This window comes from Echiichthys vipera (assembly GCF_963691815.1).
Source record: "Echiichthys vipera genome assembly, chromosome: X".
Classification (NCBI taxonomy): domain Eukaryota; kingdom Metazoa; phylum Chordata; class Actinopteri; order Perciformes; family Trachinidae; genus Echiichthys; species Echiichthys vipera.
This window is the reverse complement of record NC_139825.1, coordinates 38650730-38665710: the sequence shown is the minus strand read 5'-3', so window position 1 is coordinate 38665710 and position 14981 is coordinate 38650730. Positions and strand designations below refer to the sequence as shown.

Below are 14981 nucleotides of genomic sequence, written 5' to 3'. Positions count from 1 at the left end.
TCTCTGAATTGATGAATTCTAATTAGGGAAATAGGCATCAAATAACCTACTGGTAGAAGAAAAGAAGAATGACAGTGATTCCTCTTCAGTGTAGATTCAAGGAGACATTTTATACTTTTCTGGCCAATTTCAGCTTTAAAATATCCTCAGCCAATTACATAGTTTACACATTAACAATTGGGCAAGTTTAGACCTCAAGTTAAGTGCTGCAATGTTTTGCTTAAGTTGTTTTTTACAGTATAACCAGCAGCACTGCAGATGGAGGACGTGATACATGGGCAACTTTAAGATTTGAGGAAAGGTACATTGATGAATACCAATTCTGACCCCAGAAACTCTTGTTACATTGAATCATAAAACCCAAGACAATAACCAAAAATATGAAGATTAAATAAAATAACTATATGTTCTGAAATAGAGAGGGATCTGAGGCACTCCTGAGCACAAATAAAACTTATTTTTGGATGGGAGTGCGTTAGATTCTCTATATTTTTTACTTCCTCTCTTCAGTTATCCTTTGCATATCCTGAAGAGCACTTTTCCTTTATTTATTTTTTTTACACTTATTCACTTATGCACTTCACCTGGCTTCTTCTTACATTATAGGTTTATTCCACTAAATTCTTTAAGCTTAACTTTAATTTCAAGTCTGAAAACTTAAGTGATAAATAAAGTGCAGTAACCACCCATGCTGCACTTCAAAGATCTCCATTGTGCATCCAGTTCTTGCACGTGGCTTGCATCAATTTGTGGTATCGAACATACAGTACTAATACTATACTAATCTCTAAGGTGTTACTCAGTTGACATACTCTTTCCATCCTGAATGCAGGTGGTATGTTGAAACGTATCACAACATTGCAGCTGACAGGTGCAGCTTGAGGAAGGTTGTCCAGCGATGCTGCTCGAATATCATAATTCTCTATCTCCTACTGCCCACAGCACGTTAAATCTGTGGTGAAACATCAAAGAATACTCATAACTATTACCACATAATAATTCACAAGAAACTACAGTTACAATCGAAAAACATTTATTGTAACCATTCATTACATTAAATATTAAAATAAAATTGCAAAAACAACATTTCATAAACTTGACACATCAAATAATATTCATATCTATTACAACATTTTCACATGGAAATACATCCGCCATCACATTGTGTTCCTCCTCTGCCAAACAAATGCATGTGGTGATTAAAACAGGTAAAAACACTGAATGAAGCAGTTTCACATTAGAAATCTGTGTTTCACTGACACTGCTCAGTAGAAACATGATGTCCCAGAGGGTTACTCAGTTTGTTTCTCTGATAATTTAAGGTGTCCAATGACTTAAATCCTTCACTGGTTAAAATATAGTGAAGATCTAAAAAGTGTATTGTAAAAATGTGACTCAAAGCTCAATTTACGACATGTTTTGGCAGGCAACCACATATGACGCTATTGACAGGCAAATGTAACGGTAAAATTAAAATTTTCTATGGCTTGAATATTGTTGGCAATCATGGGATCATATCAAATACACAACTCATCAAGAAACACATTTGTCCAGTCACTGTGAAAAAGACACATATTTTACCTTTAATATCATTTCATTGAAAACCTTTTCTTGGGTCCACAGAAAGTACTTTATACAATTTATATTGTTTTAAGTGAACCTCTCCTGTAAGTGTCATTTCTTTCAACTTTAACACGAGGTGGTTCAAATGAATCCAAAAATATTTCATGTCATACTCATCATCTCGTCATCCTTATGGAAACTTAATTGAAGGCATATTTATTGGCACTATATTAACAGAAAGATGTGTATATGGTATATAGAAACATTTTGAATGTTTCATGCTTGTATTTTTTTTTTAACTGTGTGGAAAAGCAAAAGCCTTTATTACGGATAGTTGTTCAATACAAACTTTGGGCCCCTTTTTATTTCTAAATACCGAGCAAAGGGGGGAAAGGTGTAAGGCTGCAGTAGTATCATATTCTGTATCTACAGACCCAGATATCAAAGGTACTCTGAAGCATTACAATACATCTTCATATCTAGCTCTGGGTAAACACCATCAAAGAGGGAGACCTATAGGGAACCGCCCTTATCACCGTCACCAGATGTTATGTAGGAGAGATCCTATCAAGCCATCAGCCAGGATCAGTCATTTGTCACTTTCTGCCTCCGGCCGCTCAGCACCAAATGAACCTTTGACTAATAGAATTTAATTTGTGCAGGTAATCAAACGTAACAAAACAATACATGAAAAAATGAGCTATCTGATCACATTCAACTCTTGTTAATGAGGAATAAATGGGAATTAATCTGGAACTCTGAGGATTATCCTGGGAAAACCCGCTTTGTCTTTCAACAAGTCTGCACTCCGTCAGCGCTAAGATTTATTTTTGTACCCTTTTGTTAAGAAAAAAACTGAAGACATCATTTGTTTGTGCAAATCGGTCATTTTATAGTTTGTCACGAAAAAACACCTGTGGTTTGTGGCTCAAGAGCTATACGCTAACATCCAGTACATTTGCATATGTTGAAAAAAACATGAAGCTGCCTTTTCAAGGTGTCCAAAATAAAAATCCTCAAGACTGTGACATGAGACGGTCCTTGCGTTGTGTTGAGCGGCCTCGGATAAAGATCTCCCTCAGAAAGCTCTCAGGTTTGGAGCTGCTGTGTACTCTCACATCTGATGTTCAGTCCTTCTCATTCCCTCTCCCTTTTCTCCCTCGACTCTGACAGCAAGTTATTTCCTTTTATGGACTGCCTTTCTCGAAAAGGCCTTCCTAAATGAAAAAGCAAGATCAAAAGCAGCAACTGAGTGCCTTGTCTCAGTCGATCTGCCCTCCCAATGGGGGGACAGGGGCATCATGTCTTTCTCTCTCTCTCTCTCTGTCTCTCTCTCTGTCTGTCTCTCTCTCTCTCTCCCTCTCTCTCTCTCTCTCTCCCTCTCGCTCTCTCTTCTCCTGAAGAGTTTGCTAACAGTTGCAGGGAGATTTAAGAGACTTTCATTCTCCATCTTGCCTGGAGGGTTAATTAGGATGTGGCACAGAAGTGAAAAGATGAAGTGATGGAGGTGAGGATAAAAAAAGCCCAAAGATATTTCAATCAGTATTGGCCCTAGACTTTGTGAGCAGGTGTTTCCACTGTGCTCCTTATTGTTAGTCATGTTTATCACAGTGCCAATCTTGAGAACACATTAAGGCCAAGTTTTTTAAGTAGGTCTGAAGTCTTGTCAAAACAACATGTGACCTTTTATTGAGTGCTACAGTAATATATACCCATTTAGCCTCGAAGAGGGATAGCAATTGACTTTCTTTAAAGTTCAGAAGTATATTTGATGAGTGTAAGTTTCCATATAAAAGTTGCCTTTATAGTATCTTCAGTGTTCCTCAACATAGAAAAATGGGATTTTCCTGAATGACTTTACTCTCTACATACACTAATTAATTCTTCCACTGATGAGAGTTACTCTCCTCATACACACTCCAACCCCTGCCCGCTCACTCCCTGACTTTCCCCTGTACTTTTGCTTTTAGTGGTCTTTATAAACCCTCTCACCTCTAGTTTTGTCCTCACTTTGATTTTCTGCTTTTGTAATTTCCTCTCTGCTTCCTATCTTGGCATCTGTGTGTGTGTATCATCCTGTTACTGCTCTATCAGTCTATCTTTATCCATCTTCTTCTTTTCCATCTTCCGTCTAATTGGGAGGCAGATGTTGACTCTGGCTGACTAATGTTTCGGCAGCACATAGACCTCACCGGTGAGCTCAAGTCACGTGAGAGAAATGCCCAACAATATTCATGCCTGCCACCAGTTAAATTTTCAGCTCCAGCGATTTTGGCGGAAAAGCAATTAGGATTTGGAATTAGTGTTCAAATTAAAGAGGAATTAAACAGGCTCAGAGATTAACCCTTTCAGGCATGGCCACCTCTCTATGGATCTGAAAGAACACCATCATCATATCACTGCATCCTCCTCATAAAATGAAAGGTAGTGGCGCCAACATGGGATTCAACATCACGTCCTATCCCTCCCTACGGAGGAAAAGTTGATTATATATTGACGCTGTCCTCGTGGAATAGCTGTAATTTTCTCTTCTTCCTGTCTTTCTTTAGACTCTTTTCTTTCCCTTGCTGGACAAAGTGACAAATCCTGCTTTGAAACTTAATGACGTTTGAAATAGAATTTGAGGCTACAATTATCCTGTCCATTCAGGCTGTCAAAGGAATGATGGTGCCATCTAGACCCAATTATGTGAATGGAGACACCTGTAAATGCTCACACCCACAAGGGACCGTCCAATCTACCAAGTCCAGGGCTCTCAAACATTGGCTGACACATTTATATTTCTGAAGCAAAACTTACTTCTGTTGTAAAGCACACATGCTGTATTTCTTCATGACTCATTTGGTTGTTTTTTTTGCTTTTGATTGTTGTTGGTTTAGTGCTTGCTTAGCATGGCACCCACCACCCAACATTGCATCTACTGAGGTAACCAGAGTGCTTATGCATTATTTGCTGAGACACTTTTTGGTGCCCATTAACATGAAAACACTGGTATGTTTATTTTTAATTTTTTTAAAACATCTACAGTAGGCGTTATAATTACCACTCTCTCCTTTTCGGTTCCCCGGCAGCTCCTATGTCCTTGTCTCTTTCCTTTTAAGTTTTTCTCTACTTACACTGTCCTCTCATTCAAGCGTGTTCGTGCTCCAGCTGTCTCCTCTCTCTGTTGTCCCCCCTCCTGCGAGCTGACAGTCTTTTTCTGTCTGCAGCAGCAGCAGCAGCCCTGTAAATGGCTGCCTGATGGAAAGTGACATTTTCACAGAACCCTGTGAGAGAGGCGAGGTGATCTCTCCTCTTTGCAGCACAAAGTGCTCCTAATTGCCTGGTCACATTTGTAAGCCCAGCTGACAAACTTGTGCAAATCAATAATTCTGCTCGGGGAAGAAGTAGGGACACAGGGTCTCTCACCCTGATACGTGCTGTGAAGACACACACAGGCACGCACGAACATGCATGCAAATTCACACATGAACCTGTGAGTAATCGCAGACATACATGAACTCTTTACCCACACACTCCCACGCGTGCACACTCCCTCTGCCTCGCCACCGTTGTGCTGTCTGCCTTAAATGGCAGTGTTTATCCGTGATTCTAAGACAAATAGGGAGAGAGCATGGGAGCATTAAGGGCAGCCACGGTGCCACTGAAGGCTGAAATAATGGATGGTGGAAATGGCAGAAGACCTAGCGCTGCTCATTACTAAATGGGCTCTGTAGAGATGGAACTTTTGCTGCACTAGCTTGCTAGATTACCGAACAGCACAGATTAAAATAGGGGCTTATTAAACAGATTTTGTTTGTTTTTATACTCTGCTCTGTTATAGCTCTCACTCTAAAAGTTCTGTGTAAAAGAACAGAGAATGTCACTGCAATTTGCAAAGTCTGATTGACTTGTTTTTAAATGGGTTTGTTTTGTTCTGAGTTTCTCTGAGCCCTTTTCTTTCTCTTTGATATTTTGGAAAAATTCATTAACAGTAGTGGAAGACCTTCATTATGCCGTATGTATTTTCAGAATGTATGTGTGCAAAGGACCTTGAAAAGCACATCTTTGTTCATCATTTTAATGAATGCCTCCTGCTGGTTTTTCTGTCTGGCTTTTTTTCCCAATTCGACCTCCTCTAGTGGTCATACACATTGTCTACTTTTCATAGTTTTTCAGATAGTCTCCCTAGCTAACTAACTTTCTCTCCACAGGCTCGTCTGTGATGCAGGTGACAGCCACTGACTCCGACGACTCCACCACAGCCAACGGCATGGTGCGCTACCGTATTCTCTCGCAGACACCCCACAGTCCCATCCCCAACATGTTTACCATCAACAGCGAGACTGGAGACATAGTTACAGTGGCAGCCGGCCTGGACAGAGAGGTCAGTGTCAGCTGTATGCATTGTGTACCTGTTACTCTCATCATTTAATCATTTTGCGTCTCATTTGTGTCCACCCAGCCATAAAATACAATTCAGTGACTTCAACAGGATGGGTAACATCTGGTGCTCATGCAGGAAATGTCAATCACTGCAATTTAACGTGATGTCAGAAGTTTCACAACAAATTGTGGTAGTTTCCATCATATTCCGCCTACAGTATATCTGCAATGTTTGTGACTTTTTGGGGACTCATAATTTTCCCCGTTGGGCATTGTGTAGGAAAGACGGTGACAGGTTTTCCTGAACTTGACTCATATGTGCAGTTTGAGTGACATCAAACACAGACCTGTGACAACAGCCAGATTTTAGAAACAGCATCTATCCTGTAATGGTATGGATTTTTGAAAACTAGAGCCAATCAAAATGTGGTACTTTGTCTCAATATATGGGGTTTGGGACCAGGGATGAAAATGCTGTGCAGTCCCCCATAAAGCAGGACTTAAGTCACCCTAGCTGGGAGCAAGATTTTTTTTTCCCTGCTGGCTATTTCCAGTCTTAAAGCTACGCTAAATTCTTCCCGGCTCCAGCTTCATACAGAATAGACAGTTAAATCATTCTCTCATCCAACTCTTGTCAAGAAGAAGTGAATGATTGAATGAATTTCTTTAACCACCCACCCACCAGGATGCCCATAGTCACTCTATTTTTGACTAACTCGATTGGCTCTGGTAGCTTCCTGCAGACTTGCTCCCCTGTGGGCCACCTACTAAAGAGGGAACCATAATATTTCACAGACATATCCCACACACATCAATCTGCCAATTCAAGGGCCTCACAAATCCCAATTTCACCCCTGAACGTAACTAAACCTTAAACAAAAATCTTGATCACTTTCCGCAGCATTTGCCATTTTAAAAATGTTGTAATACAAATCCAGGACAAATTAATTCAGTTTTTTCAGCCATTTGTCTTTTTGTTGTATAAATATAAATGACATTATTAAATGTTTTTCTCAGTGAGCAGAGCAGGACGGATATAATGGCCACGCAAATCCAGCACCTCTCTGCTGACGAGGTCATGGGATCTTTCTCCTCATTTCCATCGTTTGTCTCATCCACTGAGGGGCAGTGCCTAGGTTGCTTAGTTGTTTGCCAACCCACACACCACCAAAACACACATCGCCCCTGCTCCATCTTCTGTCTTATTCTACTAATGAGGGAGGTCACGCAGTGTTGACTTTTGTTCATCCCAAGATGCGTCAGGTGACTGTAGGCAGTAGTGTGTTTCACGGCATATTGTTCTCTCACACATACGCACAAACCTTCTTCTCTTATCTCTCTGTAATACAAGATTTAAAAAAAAAATACGACTGGCAAAATGAGGGAATAGCTCAAATTCATATGCTGCCATTATGAGGATAATCTGATCCTCGTAACTTAGTTGGCTGATTTTACTACCAACATTAAAGCACTGTTGAGTGTGTCTCGTAACGTTTATATTCTGAGTCCCGCTGGTCCGTCTAGGTACTAAACCCGACCAGGCAACACTTTAGAAATTAGAAGTTGGATTTTACCAACAGTAAGGCAAACGTATTTGGAGAATAATTACTTTTAAAATCTCAAGAACAAAACCACGTTTGATAGCAGAAGAATACAGTACATCAATGCTCGTTTCGTATCCACATTTTTGACGGAGCTGGCGTGACATGATAGTGTTATACATTTGTGGGACAATATAAATGAGTCTAGTGAATGCGAGCCAGCTCTGTGTCCCTGTTTCCAGTTTGGCCCATGCGGCAGCAGTAGCAGCTGATGTGAGTGAGAGAAAGCTCATTAATCTCGACACATCAAGCCAGGCTCAGTCCCACCTGCCTCTGATCCTCCCACTAAAACTGGGACACACCTGGGAGTTCACCCACCTGCTGTCAAGGTCATCAACACAAACACACCAACATGCTCAGACACATGGGCATGTGTTCGCATACACACTCTCATGCAGTTCTGTGTGTTGTTTAGAGGCTCACACACAGAGTGAAGAGTAGCAGCAGAGATTATGAATTAGATCCTAGTGGGGGTGTATACACATGCTGCTACACAAAAGCACTGAATGGACAATGAATATTCTATAAACACCTTTGCAAATGGAGCACACACTTTATTATCCCCATTTCTTTCTCCCACACTTTAGCTCATCCTCGTCCACCATGCCGGTGTCTAATTAGAATATTCATGTGCTAATTAAGGGGTGAAGCAGCTTCTCTCGTGTTGAGGAGACCAGGGGTACATGGAGGTTAGCCTGGTATTACTTACCTCTGACACTGCTGAATACCAATTATTCTCATTCACTCACTTGCCACCCGCAACCCCTCTCCTCCCCTGACCTCACATGCTTCCACATGCTCTTGCCCACAAGCTAACAAGCTGGGCTAAGTCGTATAACATGGCTATGTGTATTTCGCCATTGGTGTATGTGTGTTTTGTATTTATGTGCTGCATATAAAGGGGACATGTTTTGCTATTTTTTAGGTTCATACTTGTATTTTGGTTTTCTACATATACATACAATTTTGGGGACAGAGTGAATGGTATCAGATAGATCTAAGGAATCCATTGGTACCAACCATGTCATGCTAGCTTGTTAGAAAGGGGGCTCAATAACACTCCACAATTAGGCTACATTTTGGCGAGGAAAAACTGTCATGTCCATTTTCTGACCTCCGACCCCAAGATATCTGAATGCAAATGGATTCTTTGAGTACTCACGGGTCTCACCATTGCAGACAAGCCAACGTTATTATAATTCCAGACAGTTTGGGGGTTAAAACCATGCTGTTTTAATATTTCTGCATACTGGTCCCTAAACAGTCTTGAACTGCATAATTTGGGTCTGACTGGAAAAGTCAGCCCAACTGTATAAATGTGTGATGATGTTTTTCCCCACAGTAGCCATTTTATTTTAGTAAGACCTTTTTTTCAAACTTTACCTCACTGTATAAAATGACGTGTTATGACCTTTAGGATAATCACAGTCTCATGAAACTTTACAACCACAAGCTAGAGACCTAGAGCATTCAGAGGATATATGGCTTTCCTAGGTATATTGGCAGTAAAGGGGTTTCTGAGGAGTTACCAAAACAGAAATGCTGCTGAAAAATGCAGTTCTTGGTGTTTTAATGTGTAATTTTTGAGGGAGCTTTGACCATTTTTTTATAATCAATTCTCGACTGGTAAAGAATTGTTAAATTGGGCACAACATCTATGTAACAAATGGTATCAATCCGACAACTTATGAGACATTAGTGACCATTCTTCAGTCTTAATGTACTAAGCCCCTTTACTATTTATGTATTCCTGGTTTATGACTTTAAAACCACAGTGACGCACAGTGCTGAGCTGCAGCTTAAATGAATCTTCAGGTTCCCAGCTTTCAGATGATGTACACTACTTCTGTTTGGCATCTACCCTCAACACTCTTGAAAAAGGGATGGCCATGGAAGGGGTTAATATTAAAAAAAATAAATAAATAAGAACATCTTATACTCTCTGTCTCAATAAACCTGTGCTTACCCTCTGGCTATTTTAGCACCTTCCGAAAAAGCCCAGTTTGCTCTGATTGGTTAGCATTTCCGGGACTTTCTCATCTGCACTCCTGGCATCTCTGCAACATTGCATTACTATACGGCACTATAGCATCACTTTCTTCATATATGTAGTATAATTATGACATGACAACTGTACAGAAGTCCTGACAGCTCATAAAAAGGAACAGTTTCTGAACGCAGGCTGTGTTACAATATGGGACCTTTAGGGGGCAGAATTGAGATTGCAGTAAGTGAAGATTTAGGGTTATGCAGTTGTGTTTACTGTATGTTTATGTGCCGCACTGAAAATACACTAGTCTGTCAGTATGAAAGAAATACATTTCTAATGAAGTACGACTGTGGTGCAGCAGGTAGCTGAGTGGGAGATGTCAAAGTGCCACAGCTGGCCTGGATCTTCTCCCTTGGGGCCCTCTCTCCATGGCTCTGGTTCCACTGGCAGACAGAGCTGTTGTCTTTCATTACCCCAGGCTGTCTCAATCTCCCATGAGCCGTGGATTGGAACAGTCTGGTGTGGCATGATGTGGTGTGGCCAGTCGCCAGGCTGTCCACCGGGCTGATGCCAGCCCTACTTGGGACTGTCTCATCACTGATGATTAGGACATCGCCTGGCTCTATTAGGACCTGCAGAGCCTGACTGGGGACACAGGCTGAGAGCAAGCATCCTTAATGGGATGAGGATGGCTTTATTGTCGCTGAGACCCTGGTTTATGTTAACCCACCCTCTAGCAACAAAGCTTTAGGAGCCAGAAAATATAGCCATTGGAGAATTCTGAGTGGGTTGCTGAATAAAGAACATTTCTGGATATAAGTGGATGTTGACTCTTTGTAGCCAAAATCCAATCAAGAAAACATCCACTTAATATCCACCTTATTATGTGCACCCAGCTTGTATTTGTGATATTAGCTTGAAAGTGTGAGTTCTGTCACAAAACGATGCTGTTAAGTATCTTCGCACTTTTTTAAGTGGTTATAGGTAAATCCTTTACCATTTCTAGTGGATATACGGCGTATACCTGCGTATCACATAGACTACACTATTGGATCCCCTGTCCCCCTCTTGTCCGTTCCATTTGGGAGACCCAGAGGTGACCTGTCCCCACCAGTCCCCCAGCGCACATAAGCAGTATTGAGATATTTACAGGTGTTTTTTAAGTCTCCTCTTTCTTCACTCTAAGATATAATTTGACTGACTGTACAATATTGCTTTCATAATGCGTTCCTGACTGACATTTCCCTTTCTCTCAGTTGGAGCCAGCAAGTTTGGCAACAGCATGGCCGTCATGCAAAAATTTGCTTACTCACTTCCTCCTGCTCATTGTGTTGCAGTGCTCAATTGGAAGATAAACTAAACTTCTTGCCCAGTCTGTGTGTTTTATTCTATCAACAATATTTATGTGACTCTAAGTTGTTTGCTTGAATCCGGGGGAGTGTTTTTTAATCAAGTGGATTCTGAGTTTCTATCTCAGTATTTATAGTATCTACATATCTAAGTAAATATCTCTACAATAAGATTTAGAGAACAATTTTCAGAGAACAGCGCGCTGATCTGTGTTCTCTACAAACTATATTGAGCTGTTTGTGTCCTCAACTGAACCTGAGAGTCAACCCGGCGAGAGAGGGTGAGAGGGGTGGATGAAGAAGTACTAACTGGGAAAAGAAGTATAGAGAATAATTACAGTTACTGAACTGAAATAAACTAAACTAAATTAAAATCCCATGGAATAGAGTCAAATAGCATCAAGTCAAATCAAGTAAAATTTAATAGAAGCGATCACAGCAGAACTGAACTGACACTGAGGGTCACAGAGGTAGAGAGAGAGTGTCGTCAAAAGAAGGAAGGGAGCTTGTCTCTACAGTTTTAGCCACCAGTACTGGGCCATTTGAAACTGATTGTAAGTGACAGCCTAATGACTGTGGCCACTAGGAGCCTGGCAGGCCGGAACTCAATCTACAAATGACACAAGTAAGAGCAAGTCTCTCACTCGTCTGGCCTCTCCCTCTCTGAGTGGGCATTTACAGAACCCCAAATGAAAATATATAATTGATAATTGATCACCCCTGTATGTAACTACTCCTCTTTTTTTTTCTTGTACGACATTGTCTTACATTTTCAGACCATTATTTCCCTTTTCTTTGCTCTTGTTTCTCCGAAGAACAAGTGCATTTGCTTCCCAACTATGAGCAGCCAGGTTTTTCCACCTGTCCTGTCTACTGCTTGGCCTGACTCGCCGAGTAGCTACCATCGATAGACTGAAGCCATTTTCCTATCTCATTCTTCAGTATCCTGGATGGTAAACAATCTAATGTGGTCTATGTTAAAAAAAGGGATAGGGTTTTTATTGTTGGCGGTGCTGTGTGTACATGTGTTTTTGTGGCTTTTGTTGGCTTTCAGCTTCTGTAGATTAAGTCCGTGAGCCTCAAGGCCTGTGTGGGGATTGTTGGGAGTATGGGGAGTCTGGGCTGTTGCTGTTGGTCGTGATACAAGAAGCTATATTTCAAGCCATCGCTGGACTCTAATCTAACAGAGAGATTTTCTGTTCAGCACTTCTGTAGGACTCATTAGAGAGCCCTTTACTGGCTTGTTCGGGCAGCCACTCTTGGACAGCCAAGCGTGCTTGGCTCTGTGTGTGTGTGTGTGTGTGTGTGTGTGTGTGTGTGTGTGTGTGTGTGTGTGTGTGTGTGTGTGTGTGTGTGTGTGTGTGTGTGTGTGTGTGTGCGTGTGTGCGTGTGTGCGTGCCTGTGTTTGCGTGTGCGTGTGTGTTTGCGTGTGCATGTATGTATGCGTGTGTGGTTGTGTGTGTGTGTATGTGTACCTGGTGTAAGAGTCTGAGCGTCACACCTGTTCCCACTCACTGGAGCATTTGTGGATGTGTATGTGATCACTAGAAGGGCCATAAACTCTCAACTATCCTCAGATGACAGATATAACCCCACAGCATAGGATGCATGAGCCACATTTCATTCTGTGTGAGAGCTCCACCTGCTGGCTCAGCTCCACTCATTTCTCTTCACCTGACCAAAGAAAAGGGCATCCATCAAAGTTCGAGTCTATGAGCTCCCCACAGCCATCTGGTGCTATTTCTAGATTGATGTATATGACCAGGTCTAAATGACTCTGCAGAGAAGCACTTGCATTAGAGGCTCTATTTACTGATGCACTCTATGAGGGTAGATGGTATTGACATCTCATTATGAGTCTAATAAAGGGCAGCCAGTATTGAGTTTTCATTAATAGGGCTGGTTTGGCGCAGATAAACATGTCGGTGCCGTTCATAATGACTTTGAGAGATGCTAAATGACTCCAGCTGGGTGTTTTAACTGGCCTTAATGGTTTGACTGATCTAACAATCAGCTGCATCCTTCAGAACGGAAAAAAGAGTAGGAGTGAGAGCGGAGATATAGAGATACACAGAGACGGATAGACAGATAGAGAACAGACAGGCAGAGAACATTGAGCAACCAAGATGCGATCAGAAAGATAGAGAGAGATCAAAAGGAGCACAGAATGTTGCGTTAACAAAGAGAACAGAACAAACTAGATGATAAAAAAAGAAAAAAAGGTAGGACTCAAAGAAATAAAAAAGCAAAGAAGCTGCCACATGAGAAGAAAAGTAATAACTCCCCCATCTATACCTAAAAGACCTCTGACTGAGTTTGTCCTGGTTCCTCCAGGCAGTCCCTGAAAACAGTGCCACTGGCTTTCAAGTCAGCACAACCGCCGACTTATTATGGTGTAACTATACTACAAATGAACATTAGACCATTGATAGGAAGCTTTGTTGACGCTAGCGGGCCCTGTGCGCCGAACACTGGCCTGTCCTTGACGTCCAGTCTCTCGCCCCCTCTCTTCACTCTGACACAATGGAGGTTTGAGCCAAATGGATTAATAGGAAGAGAAAGAGATCACAAAGCAGTGAGGCTTATTCTGTCAGGATGGAAACATGCACACAAACAGAGTCTTCTTTCCAGTGGTAACTCTGGGGGCAGCCTGAACTTTCAGCACCATGGACAGTGTCACAATGTTGGAACGTGGATGCACTCTCTGCCTCTTTGTTTTTTTGTTGTGTCTAAACAAATTCTCATGTTTGATGGTCTTTCTTGTCATGGCAGTGTAATATTGCAGTGTGTCGCAGTACACTCTGGCCCCCCTCCCCCTCACTGTAACTGGACTAAATAAGGCCCATTCACCTCTCGGCATTATCTGCATTAAAATGAGTGATGATCCTGGTCTGTTCCCACAGTGGAAAGTCAAGACTTTTAGACAATAATGGATGGGCTTTTTACCAACACAGTGCTGCTTCCCCGCTTATTTTTGTATCTCTGTTCATGTGTGTGCACTGTTAATCTGTTATTGGGCAAATAAGGACTCAAACTCTTTTGTTCCAGTTAATGAGTAGAACGAAAGGAAAATGTGTATTCATGGCTGCTAGTTGATGAGGAGATGTTCATTCATGCATTCACTTTTTCATCCATTCATATGACTCACAATGTCATTGTCTCATGGCAAAAAAATTTATTTGCTGGTTGGGTCCTGTGGGGCTGGGTTTGTTTCAGCATATACCAATGCCTGATTGCGTTTTCTGCTTCTATGTACAGAAAGTGTCCCAATACACCATCATTGTCCAGGCCACTGACATGGAGGGCAACTTGAACTTTGGCTTATCCAACACAGCCACAGCCCTCATCAGCATTACCGACATCAACGACAATCCTCCAGAACTGACAGTCAGAACGGTGAGTCCTAAACATTGTTTTTCTTCATTAAAATCTGCAACCTCTTCATGGTTTTCTCCTTTGGTGGCTGGCATAACTATTTATTTAACAGCTCTTTAATTAACATTAGAAAGTGGCTGTATTTTCGTCATCTTGTTTGCTATAAATATATTATTTTAAGATATTTGGGGGAGTATATTGCATGTTTTTTCTATGTCAATGGGTTCAAATGAAGCATATGATTCAGCTATCTTCAACACTCAAATAATTTGTGTATAGTCATACTATAAAGAATGTATTGCCTATAGTGGTTTCCATTACAGTCAAATACCTGGAATAAAGCAGGTCTCCCTCGCCAAAACGCCCCTAATTGGAATGTGAGCTGCCCTTAAAGGCCGTTTGACCGGGCTTTTGTTGACCCTGTCTTACATGCCTAAACAGAAAGGTCAGAGGTCAGACAGTTTCACCTTGGAGCTTGACCCTGCATCTGTCATTTTAATATTTGCTTATGAAGTCTAGCACATTCCCAGGGCATCAACTATTGCTGTTTTGTCAACTGTAAACCCATCAGTGGAAATATCAGATGTAGTTCTGTTACAAATGGAATTGTTTTACCCCCATGCACTTCACCTCACCCTAACCAAGTTGTTTTGTTTGTCATCACAATGTTAACCATGTGTTACCCATTTTTAAAATAGCAACCATAGTGGAGCGTCACATTTTGACATTGCATTCACA

The 14981-nt window shown here is 41.4% G+C and overlaps 1 protein-coding gene across 1 annotated transcript in view; it reads left to right on the top strand.

Moving 5' to 3' along the window:
- Window positions 1-14981, top strand: part of cdh4 (cadherin 4, type 1, R-cadherin (retinal)) — a gene marked incomplete at its 3' end in the record, with an annotated part of 224366 nt that overhangs the window by 189069 nt on the left and 20316 nt on the right. Inside the window, exons 8-9 of the mRNA XM_083938972.1 lie at window positions 5757-5929; window positions 14127-14264. Coding sequence (XP_083795098.1) covers window positions 5757-5929; window positions 14127-14264 — 311 coding nt within the window. The remainder of the gene's footprint in view (window positions 1-5756; window positions 5930-14126; window positions 14265-14981) is intronic.